Genomic DNA, 21972 nt, shown 5'->3' on the forward strand with positions numbered 1-21972 from the left:
GTGCCTAGTACATAGTAGGCAGAAAAGATCTACCAACATAAATTAATTGCACAGGTAGGAGTCTGGGTCTAAAGTTCAAAGGGTCTAGAAGCCTAATTTCTTTATATTCGAAATCATCTTTTTGTTTGGTTGGGTTCCATTTGGTGCCTCTCTTTTTGCTTGTGTGTGCTTGCATGTTTGAAATTAAAACCAAGCTGTTTTCTTTGGGCTGGCTGACTGTGAAAATGGCCATACCATTCTGGTGGCTTCAAAGATTCATCATAGGTCCTCTTAGTATATTAACTTTATTTTTTTATGTGTGTTTATTTTTGAGAAAGAGAGAGAGAGAGAGACATAGTGCAAGTGGGGCGGGGGAAGGGGCAGAGAGAGAGGGAGACGCAGACTACGAGGCAGGCTCCAGGCTCTGAGCTGTCCGTACAGAGCCCGATGCGGGGCTCAAACTCACGAACCGCAGGATCATGATCTGATCTGAAGTCAGACCTTTAAACCGACTGAGCCACACAGACGCCCCAGTATATTAACTTTAAAAAAGTATGTGTCTTTAATTAACTAGTGCAAGAAAATTGTTAGAAAGCAGATAAACTAATAGGCTTTTGCAGACTTTGTGAAAAACAATGTTTTCCTTTTTATGGAAACACGTATTTTGCAAACATTAACAATGAATTTGGAGAATTATTACAGCTTTAAAATAAAAAGCATGGATGCTTTTGGCATTAGGCCAGTTTATATCTAACACATGATAACACAATAAGATGATGTTGAATCCTGTTTGTTAAGTTTGTCTTTGAAGACATCACAATGGATAATTTCCATTAAAGTTTGAATGCAAATTGTGTTTTAAAAATGAACTCATAAAACAAAGTTTTTAAAATGTTATACTAATCACTTCATATTGATGAAATGCTTGCTTATGATCTTAAGGATAGGCAATTTCAGTAACAATTGTTGGCCATCCTTGTTGATCCTGAATGAAACCAAACTGAGCATGATAATGACACATTATAGAATTTCATCCCTATATTTCCTCTTTTAGGCATGACATAAAAAATAACAATATTTAACTTAAAGGGCATAAAAAATGAACATCATCACCATAAATATAGAACTCAGTTTACAGATGACTAGAACGGAGAAATCTGCTAGCTGATTATGTAGCAACCTGACTCTGGTTCTCAGCATTTTCTAAACTTATGTTCCTTGACACCATATGCTACAGGGAACAGTAAAGACATCTGAATTCAAATATTTTGAAGAAATGTGTATTTAGCAACTGAATACATGCTAAAAGGAATAATTTACAGCAGCAGTTTCATTACATTTTTCTCTCCAGTTTTCTAGTTCCCATCTGAAATGCAGTGATAAATACAGATATGGAACATATTTACTACCTGGCAAAAAACATGCTTATTGAATGGGCACACACCCTCTGTCCTTAAATAGCACATAAACCACCTTGTCACCTGTGTGGGGAAAGCTTGCATTTTAGGGTGATATTGAACACACTGAAATGGAGTCCCTATAAAAAGTTGAAGTTTACTGTCCTTCCTCTTCTTTTCAAAATTATTTACATCTCTTCTGCCTAATGTGTAGGTAGCAAAAATATTAAACACATACCACTGAAAATCACTAAATAATACATAAAGTAGCATTAAGTGTGCATTTACATGCATTTACATTATACATTTGATTTCAACTGGGCCATCATTTCTCTGCTGCGATGTATCTTTTTCCAATCTTAAGAGTGCTGTCATAACTTGCTTATGTTCACATGAGTGTCTTAACAAAGTTTCAACTCTGATGATACATGCATATGCCAAAGTCTATTAAAATTAAATTAAGTGGGACGTTGATTATTTTTCGTGCAAACTGTCCCCTCTTAATACACACTGGCAGATTATGACTGCAATAAGAACTATCTACCTGCAAGTTATATCAATAATTTTCTTCAAAAACTTAGACCTGATAGTTTATAAAGACATGCAAGTAGATTTCCTTGTTTTGTTTCTTTTCTTTGAAGTCTAGACTTACTTTCTCTGGGTATTTCATAATGCTTAACAAAATGCGTTCGGATATTGGAAGACATCCCCTCTATCCCTTCAAGTCCATTATTTTTGAGGACTACTATGAAATAAGATACTTCTGTTATTGCAAATCTGTTTCAGTTGCAAATTTAGAAGGAAATGCAACACCAAATTTTAGCACAGTTAAGATACTCCATGAAAATAGAAAAAAATACCTATTTTTGGAGCCCTCTTTGTTCTTTGATTTGTATTTCAAACGTTTCTTTTTCTCTACAGAAATATGTCCTTCAAATAATTTAAAATTCAAATACAGTTTAAGGATGTACTTCTATAAGTAACACCGGATTAATCAATGGAGCCTAAAATTGAATGTAGAGTATTTTTAGACTTTCATTTGAAATAGGCATTAACACATTGTTTATTCAGACAACTAAATTGAAACATGAGCTCCCATCTGTGAAATATTTCAGCTGAGAATTTTTTTTACAAAATTCACTGTAGTCTGAGGTGAGAAATTAATGCTGAGTTAATTAGAATCCCAAGACAGCTAGAGTTAGAATTTCAATGTCGCTTTCATTAATTAGCAAGAAGATGTTTCCTTTGCAGTTTTGTGCATGATGAAGAATCTAGGGAGGGATTCCTGGAAAGGTGAGTGCAGTGCAAAAGAAACTATCATAATGCGGAAGGCCTTATAAACCTTGAAGTCAATGATTCTCAAGGAATCATGTTAGGACAAGGGACGAGGCAAGTCCTTTATTGAACATCTTTTACCTTATTTTATAAGTTGTTGGAGGAAACAAAAAGCTTTACATGATTTAAGTGTGAGTTGTGTCCCAGAAAACAGTTTGTATAAAAGTCACTCCCATCAACATGAAATGAATCAAGATGATCTGTTTTAAAACAGATCATTGCTTTAAACAAGGTGAGGTAAGAGACAGCTGATACAGATGTAAACAGAGTTGGAAAATTTGCTTTTAAGATGTTGTTCTGAATATTACTGATCTCTTTCAAGAAAATTAAGTGACACAAATGTAATTCCTAAAGGAATAATGAGAGTTTTTATGTCTCAAATATCATGTGGGTTTTCAAGCACAAAATTAAGAGATTTTCTGTTAATGCTATATTAAAACAATGCTTATTATTTTCATGAAATACGCAGTTCCTTTTCTCCTTATTGAACCATTAGGTGCAACACAGTGCATTGAACAAATCAAAATTGTTTCTCCTTTTTCTTCTGGTTAAATGTTCTGTTTTTTCTAAGAACATTATGCAAGTTAAAATTAATTTTGATCATGCTTAAAGAAGGGGGGTGTTATCTGTTTCAATTCCTCAGAGAAATAAAGCATAATTTATGTCCAGGTTTTAGGAATCAACTGTTAATGATGTTTATGTGTTTCTTGAACAATATCGGCTATCCCTCTTGCAGAACTAAAAACACAATGTCAGGGGGAAAAAAGCAGCACACAACTGGAATTTGTGAAACAAAAATTATAGAGCACAATAACTATAAGACAAAAACCTACTCTAGCTTAGAAAAGAGCTAATTTTTACTGCATATTTGTCATGGTACATTTAAATTATAGTTTTAATAAAATACATCTTTAGATCAAAGCTGAAAGAAGACATCAGTAGTAGATCAGTGTATTCCATTTTTCCTCTGGATGATGGATGGTTTATGTTTTTTTTATATTTCCACAGACCATTTCATTCAGTCTCATTTTACTCCTCCAGTACATATAAACACAAGTGCTGGTAGACAAAAAATATCCTTGAATCCAACTATATTTTGGAATATTCATCAGCTTCATAAATCCATGCAGTTTATTTTAGACTTTTAGTTCAATAAAATGGCTTTGCTGATGCAGTTTTTCTTCTTTAGATGGCAATATGGCAAATGACATTTTTATTTCTCAGGCAAAGAAGAAAGGGAAACCTGTACAATGAAATCTCATAGGAAACATTAAGTCTGCTAAAGTGAACCTCTGCGTTCACCTGACCTCTGTTAGGTGTTGGTATTAGGAGGAAAGCCTGTTAGGAAAGTTACTCATGGACTTAATTTATAATTGGTGGAACTCAGTTGCATTTCCCACCATTGTAAACATCCACATAATGCCATGAAAAAAGTTCATGTATATTGCATTTTTTCCAGTTATTGTCTAGGCAAGTTTCTACTTGTTTGAGGTTTCTAGAGGTAATGCAGCTCAGACACTCCTGGGTGCCCTCTCAAATTCGTGGGTCCGCCTGTTTCTACCTTTCTTATTTTCCTGCAAGTGCTTCCATTTGTTATTGTTCCCCTGGGCATGTCCTGGCCTTTGCCGACGTTGTTTTCGGTCCCTTTTCCACACTTGTTCACAGAACTCATCCATTGTGTTCAGATTGGGGTGGTTGATGAGCTGCATGAAGTCTCTGTACCAGACCTTCTGGCTAGGTGTCATGCTGTTGGACATTTCTTTGGTCTTAGAGCCATCTCCATCATCATCTTTATGAAGAAGCTCTTCCAAATGCTCTGTGTCAATGACTTCCAGGGTCACTTTCAGAAGAGTTTGCATGAATCCATGTTCCACAGCATGGCAGAGGTAATTGCCTGAATCCTTCCGCTGTAGGCTACGCAGTAGAAGGCCTTGTTCTGTCCTGATGATGTGATCATCCACTCTGATCTGGCAGAAGAAAATGGTAGTAAAAATATACATATTTAAAAGAAACAGAAGTTCTAAAATGCTGTCTCAGTAAAAACTTAGATTATGTGTTGAGGCACATTTTAAAGTTGATAAAATTTCTAGCTGAAGAGAGATGATACCATTTCCCCATCAGAAAAAGAGTTAGAAATTTCTGTAAATTGTTTTTAAGATACAATGGAAAATGTTGGTTATCTACTATCTTAATAGAAGTTTTCATTATAATAATTTAAGATATTCAAGATAATGAAAGGACACAGATATACTTTATTTTATAAACGTGAAAGAAGGTATATAAATAGAGGAGAAAGTTAACATTAAATCTTAGAAATACAGAACCATGATATTAGAAAACAGGACAGCATTAGAATGAACTCAGAAGATTTGAAAAAAATTAAGAATCAGCAGTTGAGCAAGAAGAAAAATGCATAGGAGTACATGCTTAATAATTATTTATTCAGTTTTCTAAGTCTTAGGTGTGTCATAAATATAAAGATATGCTCTTGAATGTACCTAACCTTACTTTTATTTTGAATACGGTTTACAACAGACATCTCGGAAAGGCCTAAGCTGATAATGTATAAAATTGTATAAAATCAACTTTGACGTTTGTAGGGTGTGATTACATATTCAACGATGCTTCAAATGTCAAAAAAGGGAGGGTTTTATATTCAGATTATGGTTGTAAAATTATCTGCACAGAATACATTCACAAATACCTACACAGTCCGATTAGTTACCCTTATTTAATATTTTTTAAAAGCTTAAAAGGCTCAGAGTATGGAGATTTTCTCTGTACGATTCTTTAATTTCACACAGGAATAAATGAATCAATCCATTGATGAGGAAGATCTGTCTGATGCTTCACGTATAGTTCATACTTCATGTACAGTTCATACTCTTTATCCTAAAACTCCTAGCCCCGTTCCAAAACCTCTCCTCCTCATTTGAGAAGAAAGTCAGTAAAGAAAATAAAACATGTTTGGATAACAGAATTAATTGAACAAAAGTTAAAATTAGTAGAGGATTTCTTTCTTTCTTTCTTTCTTTCTTTCTTTTTCTTTTTTTTTTTTTTTTTGGTACAAAAATATAGATAACATACTTTCTTTGTAGATAACTACAAGGAAAAAGAAGACTCTCAAATATATCTCCAAATGGATTCTGGGACAAAATTCTTATCAGCTCACCTTTGTTTCTCCGGTTCCTAGCACAAAGCCTGTCATATGATCAGCCTTCAGTGAATGCTTGTTTAATGAATGGACTATTGATGGGTTAAGAAAAGGATAAAGATTCACAGTATTTTTTTCACCCTCAAGTCAACCATGTTGGGGTCACTTAACAGTATATGTTAGATAGAAATAATCCAGTCAATTTCATTCCTATACCTCTTCTTTTCGCTCTTCATTTCTCCTCTGGAATTGCCAATAGACCAGAGCTCGCTGTGATTTTGGACTGCATTCCAGGAACGTGCTACTATTTTCTACTCCATAGATGATTCTTTCTTCAAGGCTGTGGCCATGGTGATTATCTGGCCAGTGATGAGGAAATGAAATGAGGAAATGTTAGAGAAGTAAACTCAACCTTCCAAAGTATTTATTTGGAAATTCAGAAGATAAATTTGTTGCCAAGTTGGAAGTCTTTTCCAAATTGATTTAGGATGGCAGAAATGTCATGGACGTAAGGTTTCAGAACCCAAGTGGCTGCTTAAACAGACTCATTATTTCGGTATAGCTTATACAAAGCACATGCAGAGATTTGCCTACCAGAAAGTAGCATTACGTTAACAAAACCAGTCATGTGTGCAGTATAACTATACATCTTTATATGCCATGGTAATACTTTCCAAGAAATTATTTTAACTATAAAACTCTATGCTCTGACTAATGGGGCCAGTTCATAGTGTACTATTCTCTAGCAGAAGTTATTTGAGATTTTGGAAACAAGAATCTGTTGCTGAGAAATTATTTTGCCTCTTTGTGTTTGTTTTTCATCTGTAAAATTAACTTCACCAGCCATTGATATTTACCTAGTATTTTACAGAAGGTAGAGTTCAGGAAGTTTATACTCCCCACCACTAACCCTTAAGTAATCAACATGGTTTTTCTGAAGATCAATGGGTGTGAAATGTTTGGGATGGCTCAGAAGAAAGATGCACAATTATAAAGCAATGTGGTTTCAATTGTCCTTATTTTAAAATGATACATCTTTTATTATTTTCAAGAATTAGGCTAAAGAATATGGCAAGAGTATATAATAAAATGTAGCAGTAAGAAAACCTGTTTCCTGATTAAGTTTCTATTATTTTACCCTTTATGTAACCTCCTTCAATGTGGTAAATGAAACACAGTTAAGATCAAAAGTGGGACACAGGGAGTCTAGGTAAAACTCATTTAGAGAGAGAAAAAAAACCCTTCCTTATTATCTTATATAATCCTGTTTCCATTATGACATCCTGTACAATCTGGAACTCATTAAATTAATACAGAAAATAATAAATATATTTTCACATGCATGGAGGGTTGACAGCATAGACAGATGAAAAATTTTTGCTCTTTACTTCAAACTCAACTAGGTTTTTAATTAAAAAAAATGTTTCCCCCTTTTTCTGGCAACACTTTGTTCTAATTAACTGAGTACTTTGGTCTGTCACAGACAATATGATTTGCTCTCACTAGGTTTAGAGCTTTCCAAAATCCTGCTTCCACCCGATCCCTGTACACAGCTTGTGTCCTCCACCCCCTATTCTCACCCTGCCACAGTTGACATTCTACCTCTGTTTGCTCTCTCCAGGGAGGTCAATATTAGCGCTTGGTTTTCTATCACTCTGAATTATGAAATGAGGCTCTTCTAAACTTGGGAAGTATCTGTCCCTTCTTATTCAACAGATCAATACCCCGGAAAAAGGAAATGAAAAGGAACAACAATATTTAACTGATTCTAAGTCACAGTATTTTTTATATTGGAGCTATATCTTTGTATGTCAATATCTATATGGAATATGGCCGTGTTTTTATTCCCCCCCCCCCCCGGAATTATTAGTACATTGTTGAATGAATAGATATGTCACATGTTGCTATGCTAATCTGCAGGGTATGTGCTTCCATGGACAGAGGTGAATTGAATTTCTCTGCCTAACAGGGGCTGGACAATCTCCTGTGATACCATATTTAGAAAACCTTGTCACAGAGGTCAATACAGTTTACAATGGACACATTTTTTTTTTTCCTGATAACTGCCATGCAGTTTAACCTTTGATTTAGAAATCCTTTTATTTGGAATATTACTCAGCCTTTAAAAAAAGGTCTGCAATCAGTAACAACATGGATGAACCTTAGGGAATGCTAAGTGAGATAAGCTAGTCACAGAAGAACAAGTACTATGTGATGATCCCACCTATACCAAAGATCTAAAAGAGTCAAACTCCTAAAAGCAGATGGTAGAGTGGTGGGGGCCAGGGGCCAGGGGCCAGGGCCAAAGGGAAATGGGTAGGTGTCAATCAATGGGTATAAAGTTTCAGTTATGCAAGAGGAGTACGATCTTGAGATCTGCTGTACAACAGTGTGCCTATAGTGAAAAATATTGTACTGCACACTTAAAAACTTCAGAGGGTGGGTCGCATGTTAAGCGTTCTTACCCCAATAAAATAAAATTTAAAAAGCCTTAATTAAAAAAAAAATCCATTTAGGCAGAGACTTTTTATTTAATCTCTACATATTAATGAATCATAAAATATATGCCAGGTTGATAACAGTAAAAAGTCCACTGTATTGGGGTACAGGTGGCTCAGTCAATTAAGCATCCTGCTCTTGGTTTTGGGTCAGGTCATGATCTCACAGTCCATGGGTTCAAACTCCTTGTTGGGCTGTGAGCTGGCTGCATGGAGTATACGTGGCATTTTCTCTCCCGCTCTCTCTCTCTCTCTCTCTTTGACCCTCCCCCACTCATGCTGTCTCTGTTTATCTCAAAATAAATAAATAAAGTTGATTTTTTTTAATCCACTAAATTTAGAAACAAACAACATAGTGATCCACTAGTATCTTTTGCCTTACCCAGGCCCACTTTACTTGTAGAACTTTATGAAATAACTGACTTGTCTCTCACCTAATCTAAGTTACCATCAAGAGCTGTAGAAGTCTTATGGTGTACATAAGTTCTTGCTTACAAACATAAAACTCCCTTTAAATCTTTAACACATTAGTTGACACACAGTTAAGAGAATGTAACTTGTATAATAAGAAATGAGAGCTTACTATAAATGTAACATCAATTAGGTATATTTTCAAAAATTCACAAAGTTGTCTTCTTCCCAATTAACTTAATCATTCTATCTGTTCCATACAGAGTTAACATTTCTTCTAATCCTGGGAAACCTGCTCAGTTTTTAGTTTCTCTTCAAGGTCTTCTCGGGTGACAGCAAATGTTTCCCAATGAATAAAAATGAAATGAAATGAAATGAAATGAAATGAAATGAAATGTTCTCTTAAGAGTATATGTTTCCTTCTATTGAAAAAAAAACATTTCATTTCACCTGCTACTTACATATAGTAGCATCTAATATAAGATGACATGTGATTTAATCAAGAACTTATACCAAGTTGTTTTGAGTTTAACATAGCAGTAGTTCCTGGCCTTCTCTTCAAGAAACACGGCACTTTTCCATCTGAATAACTGACAAACCACAACTGGTGAATTTGGTTCACTGACGAGGTATCTTTAGTTTGCCCTAATAACCACTTGTGCCAATACCTGTAGGACTCATTCCTCCTTTAAATTGGCCTTTCTTTCTTTCCTTTGCCCAAATAAAAAAGCAGAAGGAAGTATTCTAGTTAGTAAGCACTGAGGTTACAAGTTCTGCCACATCAACTACCCATCATAGTCAGTATGCAGAGGTACCACCAAGTTTCTTTGGGTTGACATTCTCGTAGGTTTTGTTAGGTTCTGCTGCCATTAGGAACAGTTGCAAAAACTCAATTTCCACTGAGTATAGTTGTTTTCTATTAATTCCTCTGCAGCAGAATATTTCTATCATCAGCAGCTTTTAACTTAGGGCCAGAAATTTTAGCTAAAGTGGCCTCAGAGGATTCCTGGGTGGCTCAGTCAGCTGACGAGCTCTTGATTTTGGTACAGGTCATGATCTCATTGTTTGTGGGATCAAGTCCCACATGGGGCTCTGCACTGACAACATGGAGACTGCTTAGGATTCTCTCTCTCCCTCTTGCTTTCTTCCTCCTCCCCCACCCCATGAATAAACTTAAAAAAAAAAAAAAAAATAAATAAATAAATAAATAATAAATAAAGTGGTCATAGGCAAGCATTCATATATTTGGGTGCTCAGATATAACAACCTGTAAACATCTTTTTCTGTTCATTTCCTCACACCTGATACCTTATAAACAGATACCCAAGAAGTATTTCAAAATGATTAGAAGGCACCCAATAACTGTCCATTCCCTTTCCTGATCCTTCTACCCCAACTGCTTGAGTAAATGTTGTACAACATAGAAAACATTAGAATTCCAATAATAATGTGATTCTCTCTTTCCTTTCTCCTTCCCTCTGCCCCTAATCTCTCTTTGTTTCTGTCTCTTTCTATTAAAAAATATAAACAGGAACAGTATTTTGATTCTTGTTTTTAGCAGATTTGCAACGATTTTCCTAGGATGTCAAGTATAGGATGGCTTTATTAAAGTAAAGAGCTCTGCACTGAAATGGTAGCATAGTATAGCTATACTCTTAAGTATTTTTCATTGCATATACTATTGACCTTAAAATTCCCCAATACAAATCAAAAGCTCAGCTGAGAAAACATTGTGGATTAAAGATTTCCTGAAGGATATGAAATCTTGCATATTCAGGGTTAAGCATCATCTGAAATCTCCCTCTGCATGAAACTAGTTGATCTGAGAGCAGTTTACATGGAACACATATAATAATATAATTGATTTTATTGAATTGTGTTGGGTGAGGTCCTTCTGACCTATGTTGAGGAAGCCCATAAGCAATACTCTATGGATTTGTTCACTGTGCTTAGGTCACAGTGTTGTCCAGTATGGTGTCCACTGCCTTGCACTATTTTTTTGAGGTTCATCTTGGGAGAAATCTTTTTTTTCTGGTGTTAATTTTCAGGAATTATTGAGATTCTCTTGAAAAAGTGATTTTTTTAAAGTAGGCTCCACACCTAACATGGTGCTTGAATGCACAGCCCTGAAATCAAGAGTCACATGCTCTAGTGACTTAGCCAGCCAGGCACCCCCCAAAACTGATTTTTTTTTTCAGAGAATTAACTTTGTGACTCATCTGTTGATTACATTTCTCCCTCACCACAGAAAACACGTGTTAGACAAATTTATGTTTTATCCTTACAATGTCATGGTAAATATGTTCTTCCTACATGCCTGGTTTTGTTGTCAGTATACATGTTTTGTCCGTGTGACGTTATTGCCATCTTTATCTTATCTTTGTTTTCAATCGAAAAATGACAAATTGTCTGACATATATTAGGTCATCTAACAATTTTGGACAATGTGAAATTTTTATAACCCTTCTTAGTACCTTTTTTGTTGTTTACACGTATCTACATAAAATTAATCGTATAACGCCTGGACACAGAAATAGTCTTAAATATGTGAGGTTAATTATTGTTACTGCTATTCTTGTGACAGTTTCAACTGTTAATTCAAAACTTAAAATCCTTTATTGAGAATCCATAGTCAGCAAATTATGAACTGCTTCCCAACATCAATCCTACTTCCTGACCACCATCAAAAAAAGTATTTTCTCTTCTAGACTTCCTAAAATCTTTTTACATATATTTTTAGGGCACATGTAGTCTTATTTGTTATGATTATTTATTAATCTTTTTTGTTGTGATTATGTATAAATCTAGTTGTCTTCTTTCATACCATATGTTTTATAATCCTGGCACTAGGCAGTCATAAACCCTTAGCTAATGTTTGCGAGAGGAAAATCCAGATAACTATTTAGTCTACATTTAAAAGCTGAAACCTCATGTAACTTTGATATCCTTATATCAAGGGGATATCATAATTACATAAAAGAAATGATTAAGGGACACCTGGGTGGCTCAATTGGTTAGGCTTCCAGCTTCAGCTCAGGTCATGATCTAATGGTTTGTGGGTTCCAGCCCTGTGGCGAGCTCTGTGCTAACAGTGCCGAGCCTGCTTGGGATGTTCTCTCACTCTCCCTCTCTGCCCTTCCCCTGCTATGCCACCCTACTTTCTCTCTCAAAATAAATAAATACATAAATACATAAAAACTGAAAAAAAAAAGTGATAAAAGTTTAATCAGTTAAGAAGGGCACAGGGTTTATAACCCTGAGTTTGACAGAATATGCTACTGGGTCATGGCAAATGTAAACATTTTAAATCTTCTCAATTTTGTTACATTTTATAATGTTAACAAGAGTTGATTTGAGATATGGTAGGAGGAGATGACCATGAATGAAGTATACTCCAAAATAAACAATTCCAAATATGCAATAAGAAGAAGAGAAAGAGATCTGAGAAATCCTATGAATATATGCTTGCACCTCAAGGGGCAGCTATAAGTCTAAAGGATGTCTGTGCCGATGGCAAGCCTATGGATCTCCAGAAAGAAAGCAATCTCATTTAATCTATTTTAAAATACAATTTGCCCTTAGAAAGCAACTGTTTTGAACATAAACTTTTGTCATGAAAATTACCAGTAGACAAAAGGGTAGAGCTAGTTGTTGAATTGGCATAATGAATTCTCATGAGTTGAACTGAATAGTTAGAGCAAAATAATTGAGAACAACAAACATTAAAATTATTTTAAAAGCATCACAATGTGTTTGAATAACACAATGTTACAATATGTCGCATTTGTTAATGACAAGAAATAATGTTTTTAAGGAAGCAATCTTCAATTAATCATTTCCTCCTTTAGTAGGATAATTTATGGAAATGAAATGAGGCTAATAAACCAGAAAGAATGGGAGGAAAGAAAGAAGTTAAATAAATTGCTTCCTTTTGTAACAACAAAAAGTCATGATATCCATCATTTGGCCAGAAATATCACATTGCTAAAGGCCTTATTTAGTATTTGATTCTCTTCCAATATAGCAGAAACAGAAGGCATCACATTTCAGCTTTCCATTTATTTCACTCTCCATTTTAACCCCATAAATGTCTCCCAGGATTGAAATGTTAATAATGTAAGAATCTTAGAAAATCTGATGTCATGTAGAAAAGAAAGAGATGAGTGGGGTAGTAAACCATATATTTATCAGCTAATTAATCTCTGTTATCCTTTTTGATGTTCTCCCCCTTAAGGTTATTTAAAAGTTGAATTTAATAGATAATGAATATAAAAGTAAAAGTTAATTTAGGGGAGGGGTAATGGTTACAAGTTATTTTAAATATTTAACAAATAGTGTTAGTAGGTGAACTATATAAAAAGAGACCTAACTCTAGTTGTTTTCATCACATTTCATCACATCACATCACATCGTTTTCATCACAATTTTAATATTTTACATCGTAATTTTTTTTCTCAATAATATTCAGTGGTAAAGGCCAAACGAAGGGAGAAAGGAAATAAAGGCCAAAAGAAGGAAGAAAGGAAATACTGACTACAAGCTCTCAATGTCTTAAGAAACTGCAAATTCACATTTCTTAACTAAAAACATCATTTCTTAGATTTTCCTTAGTGGATTCTAGAGGATTTTCTCCAGAAATATGAAAGGTAATTCATCAATAGAAAAGAATCTAAATTTACTTCAAATGGAGGAATAATCTCTCCTTAAGTAGCAATAGCTAAAAAGGCATTTTATAAGTGAATCACTAAGCCTTGGGAAGACATAAAATACCTAAATAAAACAAAAAAAAATCATTCATCCCTAACATTCATGTATATTTTCACACCTATTAAGATGCCTAACAATGGATTTAATAATTTCAGTTTCATATGGGGCACCTGGGAAGCTCAAGTGGTTACGTGTCCGACTTGGGCTCAGGTCAGGATTTCACAGTTTGTGGGTTTAAGTCCTGCATCAGGGTCTGTGCTCACAGCTCGGGGCCTGGAGCCTGCCTCTGATCCCATGTCTCCCTCTCTCGCTGCCCCTCCCCCACTTATGCTCTGTCTCTCTGCCTCTCAAAAATGAATAAATGTTAATTTTTTTTAATTAAAAAAATTCTACAGTATATACTAAGCTACAGAATAGGGGTCCTGTTTATCGATGTAATGCTTACCACAATATTTCTCTAATGATTTGTATGATGCTTATACAAACTAGTTACCAACTAGTTGAATGTGTGTTTGCATGCATGCACCTACAAATACATGCATATGTATGTATTAAAATCATGTGCTTAATGCATTTGTCAAAAGTACCAAAAAGACCCAAATCACGAAACCTTAGAGAAAATTTAAACTTATAGTTTATCAACTTGTTAAAATATTAGATTTTAAACTACTTTGTTTTATTTCTTAAAATAAGATCTGTGTCTGGTGCTAGGAAATAACTACCAACCAGAATACAGTATTTAAAAGTTTACAGTTCAGGTAGTTTTCTATCTTTCTTGAAACCACAGATTCCTGTGCATGTGTCTTTAACATGTTCTTTTGGTATATAGATAGGTAGAGGGATAAACAAATAAATAGCTATGACCAGGGTATTTTCATGTTACCGTTCATAGGTGATTATCACATTATAGGTGGTCACTGGTATTTTAATTTTTATAGGTTTATTAATTTAAAATATGAAAGTGAAACTGATGTTATGAAAGTAACAATGAAGCCATTTGAATAGATGTATTTAACACTATTCTTGATATCTTTGTGTGTGGGAAGCTACAATACTTCTCAGTACAAGGCAGACTGAAATTCAATTACATAAAAAGCAACACCAATATGAAGATATCTACTACAATATTTAGTTTATGTTGAACATCTGATATGTTTCATTTTCATGATTTTATGGCAAATGTTTTACCAAGAAAGCACATATAATCTATATGCCAGAGAAAAATTACCATAGGACTTTTTACATTTAAATATCAGGAAACATGGACTTCAATATTTACTTTACTTCTTCCCAAGAGATATGATAGGAGATGATGGAAAACACCCATTTACTGAAGCAGAAACCTTCCATAAACAATAATGAATATACCATCTTGTATTTTAATATGTTTCCCTTATTTTTGGACTTTAAAAAATACAGCATGCTTTAAAAACTTCACATGTACAATGGTTAAATTATGGGTGCACAAGTCGGGTGATCTCTCAATGCCATATCTGAAAACTTTAATAACGAACAATAACAGCGCAAAGTATCTCAAACCTCTTCTTATTCAGGTGTGTGTGTGTGTGCGTGCATTGTACACATATACTATGAATAGCTGGATTTGCACAATCATAGAGAATAACACTGCAATAATGTCATTCTAGAATGCATACTTGGTATATCTTAATATCTCCGATAATAGAATATGTCTTACAGTTGTTCTTGACCGGAGTTGAAGCTGCTTTCTTCTAGAAAGAGTTTATTTTTACTTTTTGCCAGACACATGCAACTCTCCTAACCTGACACCTCTTTAAATTAAAGTCTTGTCTGAGGTTTTTCTTCCACACTGCTGGTGGGACTCAGAAAGTAAACCTTCATGAGTACCGTAGTGGGGTTCAAGAAGTGGTTTTGCCTCTTTTCCACTACCCGTGATTACAGCTGAAACAGGCAAATGTCCTTGCGTCTTCTGCATGGGAGTTTATTTCTCTCTTCACTAATACTGAAACACTGCCAACTGGCTTGATGCTGGCACCACTATCACATTCTCCATTTTGGGCAGTTTTTCTTTCTTAGCAGTCCTCAAAAAATGGTGCCTCAACATTCACTGACATCATAGACTTGATATAATTTGGTAATTCATTAAAGTTTTTTTTGTTGTTGTTGTTTTTAGGGCTGACGTCATACTCATCTATCAAATTCTGAGGCCTCTCTTGGGCCTAAATGCTCAGATTCAGTTGGGCTTTCTATGTGTATAAAAGAAGCCACAACACAGACCAGATTAGCTTTGGTACAAAACACTAAATTTACAGCATTGTGGACCATAAAGATGACACTGCCAAAGATATTTTATGAAATTTTAGAACAATGCTGATGTCAACCAAGACACAAGCTGACTTGAACCAGTTGCAAATATAATGAAGAAGACTGAATTCTGTGGATGTTTTACCACGGGAAGCTAGAAGGGAAATGCACATACGTAGAACAGCCAAGAGAACTATCACGAAGTGAAATTCAACAGTGGCACTGGACTAAAGTTAGGGCGTAAAGTATTTCAAAGATTCAAAAATCTAAGATGATGTTAATTTTTAATTTTTAAAAATGTTACTTATGGTTTTTCCTTTCTGGCCATGTAGATCACAGTATGGCTTATTCTTGTTTAGTAAAGAAGGTAGAATGGTAAATTGACTCTGCCACTCATGCTCTTGGATGGCAAAGTCAGACAAGCTCCAATTTTGTGCACAAGTTATTTTAGGGAAGGGAGCATACTGGAAACAACCTGAAGTTTTTCTTCAGCATTCTGTACGAGGTATGAGTGAGAAGACAAGCAGATCTGCCAGCACATATATATTTAGGGTTTTATACTAAAAGTTCCCTAGATGAACGGCCACCAGCGATGGAATAGAGTATGCTAGGTTAAGGGGAAATGGAGCTGGATTTTTCTATGTTACACCTAGGCCAGCTCACCACTGGTGCTGACTTTACACAAGAGAGAGCAAAGAGCTAAGTGAGTGTTAAAGGTTTCATTGAGAGTGAAACTTCTTCCACCTTAATGCTGAGTTATTTTATATAATTTCTCTATTAAAACCTCAGGATATGTAAAATATAGAGTGTTACAGAATGTTTACCATTACAGCTGGAACTGATTGTTCTGAAGTGTGTAATTTGGCTTCAAGTTGCTTAGCAGCTTTCCGGGAAAACATCTCATATCTTTATATATTTCCATATGAGCACATATATTTTATTCAATGTGAGATGTGACACTAGCAAGACAACATACATGATTTAATAGGGCTGGGCTATGGGTTTTTCCCCATTTTACTTTCAAATATTGACATCACCTATTCTAAGATAATGCACTGGTTCCTAATGGTCAGACTCAGCTTGGCCATATGAGAATGCCTGACTTAGTCTTCAAACATTTGAAATTTACTGTAATCTATGGTGTATAATTTTTATGTTTGGTTAATGAGAAATACAAGCAGACAAGAAATAAAGAGGCCTTCAAAAAGGGAATGTTTTATTTCTGCAGGGCTGCTTGAGCTTCTTGGACTATTTTACCATATATCACAAACATCTACATAGCATTGGTTTTACACACACACACACACACCCACCCCCACACACACACACCCACCCACCCACCCCCACACACACACACACCCAGTGACACTGAACCACAGCAATTCCCTTTCTTCTCTATGGTACCTATTTTGAATGAAGTATCAAAAGAAAAAAATGATTCACATTAACTTTACTTTCTATAGCTAAGCAATTCTATATTCCCAATTTTTATAAGCTCATCACTCTCTCTATATATACGTATATACATATATATGTATGTGTATATATATATATATGTATGTGTATATATATATATGTATGTGTATATATATATACACATACATAAGCTCGTGACTCCAACATATATGTTATTTTGAAGAAATATCAACTGGGTCTATGAAGGAATTAAATTATTAAACAAGTGGATTTATCAGTAATTCTCCAGCAAACTTCAAAACATAGCATATTATCCTACATGTAGTAGTGTATAATGATTATTTATTAACTGACTGGTTGATAATGGTTTCTTAAGAGAGGTCTATTTTTAAATATGATGGTGTTAACATTAACATATGTTAATAGCAATGTATTGTTAAATCATATTAATGATAAATAATAGATGCTATTTAGTTTAAAATCTCTACTGAAAACCAAAAACAGTAAGGTAAGTAGCTTTGCTATAGCTTCAAATATTTAGTTTATTCATTCAACAAAAGTTTGTTAAATATCTACAATATTCATGATATTGCATTTTGTTATAACCCCAGAAATGTGAGTGAGCAAAATAACAAAGTCCATATTGATGTGGAGATTAAAGTCTGATTAGAAATAAGCTCTAGTTACATCATCTTGTTTCCTTTACTTGTAGTTATCATTAGCTTTTCCATATCTAAGCAAAAAGATTCTTTAATGTAATGCATACTTTATAATACCTCACTGCTTAAATGGTGATGATTATAATATTTTTACATGAAACAGATTAATGGAAAACTAGTGAATGTTTTGTTGTCCAACTGAAAAATGCTGTTTGAAAAATTTAAGAAGAATATGTCCATAATGTACTCTAGCTGTATAAAGACATATAAAAAATCACATTTTGTCCAATGTAGTGGTGTCTTTTTTTCTTTATAATGAGAACAATAACAGATAGTAATGCCCTTGGCAAGAAATCGTGCAAGCAAAATGGACCTTAACTATAGGCTCATTTTGTGGCTACCTGTCTCCTGGTATTGGCATCCCCACAAAACCCTGTGACCATTCCCGAATAAGATACAAGCACATACAGGGTACACAAAAGGAGGATCTGACTTTCAGAAGGTAGCTAGGTCTTAGAATGCCTGCTGGGGTTATTTGTGCAGTGTGTTTTCTTTCTTAACATTCATGAAACATGAATATTGCATACACAGAATTAGTGGATCAAATCTAAGTTAATTGATAAAAATATGAGACCTTCCTTTAAGATTAATGTAAAAAGGCACCAAAAATGTGAATAGGGTAATTATATTCAATTCCATGCAAAATATTTACATTTTACATTTCAGCTATTTTTAACTATTTTTGCTAGTAGTGATGTCATTGATAAATTTTCCCAGCAGAGGGAAGCACAGTCTCATTATTGTTTTTGTAAAGGGTTGAAGTGGGGGGAGTGAGATATACTACAATTTTGTTGCATTTTAAAGGAAGTTTGGTTCATATCCCAGCATTAAATAAGCTACTTAACATTAAATAGGACTTGAAATCTTTTAGGAAGCATAAAATGAAACAATCCAAAATCCCCAGTTCAAAGAAATATCCTACTGGTAAATGAGTGGGAAGGTAGCTGAATTACCTTCTACTCAGCTAGGGTACCCAGTAACAATACAGTGGGTCTATGTCATCAGCATATTAATGAATGATTTCCATGGCTTATTTTAAGACTGTACTTTCTTCTTCAATATACTTAAATGAATATTTCTGTTGCCTAATGCTCTCGTGTTGCTATTATTATCAAAGCATGTACTTAAACTGGCTTCTTTTTGTTAATATGAGAAAATTGATATTTAAGTCTTGTAAGGGTCTCAAACTTGAATCTGTCATAACTGTAATAATAAAATATAATTCACTACTTAGCATTCTTTAGAATTTTCTTTCTTCTAGATTTCCTTTCTCTTCAGTTGCATTTCCTTAAGTATGCTGGCACAGGTGTGTGCCCTGCATGCCCACGTGTGGGTATGCACTATTGCTTACGATTTTAGCCTAATGTTAGCAGGTTGAAAAATGAAAGTGTTGTAACTTACCATGGTGTTGTAAGTCTGAACAATGAGTCAATGGGTCTCCATTTCTTATATCTTGTCGTCTTGTGCGTCTAAAACAATTACATTTAAAAGGTATTATGGCATCCTTATTCCTTCTTGGGAATTTGTCACAGGGATTAAGAAGAATAAAAAATCAAAGAACTTCCGGAGCTTAATGGAAGAGACAAATCTACATCTGACTAAAGAATTTTTTAAAAGCAGCTCATTACACCTGTGGGAGCATGTCTCCAGGTGATCAAAATGTGAAACAGTACACAAACGTACTAACAAAGGAGTGAAGTCTTCCAAAGTAATAACAGAAGATTCATGCTTTTGTGCTACTGTGTGTCAGTCAATAAGATACTAACATCTGGAAACTCTAAAATTCTTAGCACCTTAAATTCTGAGGAAAAAGCACAAAATATAGAATAGTAACCCATTTCTTCAATAACCTGGATTAAACTTCTTTTTTCTAATCACTAGAGAGTAAGCCTAAAAATTCAAATTTCCATGATTATGTTCTTTCTCTTAATACTTACACATAATTCCTCAAATAGACTTTTGTTAAATTTGAAAGCATCAACTCTACGAATTCTACTTTTAAGTTAGTTTTTAACTTTCCTTTTTGGTCGCTGTATCGATCATTTTTTTAATAAAACATTTCTTTTATGATCATAGGGCTATGATTTCAAGCCAATTTACCCGTGAAATGAATAAAAGGAGGAGTGCAATAACACATATTGTGGAGGAAGGTGAGAGAGAAGATGGCCTCCCTCTAAAATAAAAGCCAAATCTGTTATATAAGTAAATTTCTCCTAAATACTGCTGCTCAGATCACATTAGTTGCTACACATTCTGGGGGTCCTCTTTATCGTTTGCTAGTGGTTGACTGGGAAAAAGGAGGTTGTCTCCAGCCATCATGGTGCAAGCAGGATGTGTAGTTTGGGAAAGAGGCTAAACATGGAGATTGGCTACGCATAGCAGAATGAGAAAGACTGGGGACACTTGCTCAACTGTTTTCTGTGTCGATTTTAATGATTATTGTCCTGTTGCAAAGTTAGTTACCATCACTGAAGAGAGTTCTCACAAAGGCCAATGAGAACTGCAAACATGGAAATTGTTACTGTATTCATAAATTTAGAAGACTAAAGTATTTATAGATTTCTATTTGTAGAATTGGTGAGACTATCAAACAGATGTTGCACATTTCAAAATTGAGCCAACAAGGGAACTTGTGAAACACGAACCACAAAGCATTTGGAAAGGCATTTTTTACTGCCATTTAAGCTTTTGAAAAATGCCATCACAAAGAATATATAAATTGTGAGGCCTCTAAACATCCTTTTCAAGGACACATGAAATTGGATTAAGTAAAATCTTCAAGGCACAACAAAAAACGTGTTAATGATAATTCCTTCAATCTGGATTTGTAGGTATGCGGTAAACATATTTCAAATATATAATAATGTACAGATTTTTAACTTATTATAGATGTAGTTTTCTTATTTTTAACTTCTTTCTTATTAAAAAAGCTTAAAATTTGAATGAATTATTACTAAATTAGGTAATGTTATACACACTTCCACATGGAAAGGAAATGACACTCATTTTTAACTGAAATCTGAATTTTTATGTTTTTCAACACTAAAAGCACTAGATCTTACTGATTTTAAGAACCATAAAAGTTCAACCTTAAGTAATTTAATTTTAGTGCTATAAAAACTGCAAATTGCTATTTATTAAACTATCGATGGTTTCTTCATTCTATAACACATTACCTCCACACTACACGTTTGTTTTAGATTTAAACTTCTAACAAAATCAGTTGGTATATGAAAGAATACAAACACGTTCTCTTAATTCTGAATGTTGAAGGCTTGAGAAAATTCTATTTATTAAATGGAATAAGCTAATACTATATTTACGTATAATATTAACAAGATAACTTTTAATCTATATGGACTGATTATAGGATAGATTTAAGTTATAGATGATTTAATACTAAAGCCAATGTTATCTGAAGTGTGTAATCAAAACATTTAAGTAGGGACACCTGGGTGGCTCAGTCAGTTAAATGTCCGACTCTTGATTTTAGCTCTGGTCATGATGTCACGGTTTGTGAGTTCAAGCCCTGGGCTGGTCTCCACTCTGACAGCATGGAGCCTGTCTGGGATTCTGTCTCTGCCTCTCCCCTGTTTTCTCTCTCTCTCTCTCTCTCTCTCTCTCTCTCTCTCTCTCTCAAAATAAATCAATAAACTTAAAAAAAAAAAGATTTAAGAGGCAGTAGGCATTAGGGCTATTCCTTTCCCCTAAATTTTTTTCAAAACACTATAAATGATGCATATGTTGAAGAACACAGCTGACTAGCAGTGAAAAAAACCCACATCACAGCTTCTTGTAAAACGTTAATTATAGCAAAAAAATAAATAAATAAATAAAATAAATTGTATTGCTCCTAAAATGCAGTGGCTTGATAACTCTGATTTCTATTTTATGTTTCAATAGGTTGATGTACATACTGCTAAGCTTTGGGCTTATATTAGCAAGATATGGTATACGACTCTCACCTTTCATTGCTTGTTTCTTAAATACTGGTAAATAATTAACAGAGAAAGGGATCCCTATGTGAGTAGTAGAGAATATGTTGAGATAAATATTTTGTCAAATTAAGGAAG

The 21972-nt window shown here is 34.3% G+C and overlaps 1 protein-coding gene across 5 annotated transcripts in view; it reads right to left on the reverse strand.

The window, feature by feature from the left end:
* Window positions 1-517: 517 nt before the first annotated feature.
* The window catches only part of SEMA3A (semaphorin 3A), a 463579-nt gene continuing 442124 nt past the window's right edge, over window positions 518-21972 (reverse strand). For all 5 annotated transcript variants that reach the window (XM_019451313.2, XM_019451314.2, XM_019451315.2 and 2 more), the window contains 3 exons: window positions 19301-19368; window positions 6082-6224; window positions 518-4678 (listed from right to left, as the gene is read on the reverse strand). In XM_019451313.2, coding sequence (XP_019306858.2) covers window positions 4223-4678; window positions 6082-6224; window positions 19301-19368 — 667 coding nt within the window. In that variant the 3' untranslated portion in view covers window positions 518-4222. The remainder of the gene's footprint in view (window positions 4679-6081; window positions 6225-19300; window positions 19369-21972) is intronic.

The sequence above is a fragment of the Panthera pardus genome, unplaced genomic scaffold (assembly GCF_024362965.1).
Source record: "Panthera pardus isolate Hobbes unplaced genomic scaffold, ASM2436296v1 HiC_scaffold_8, whole genome shotgun sequence".
NCBI classification, from domain to species: domain Eukaryota; kingdom Metazoa; phylum Chordata; class Mammalia; order Carnivora; family Felidae; genus Panthera; species Panthera pardus.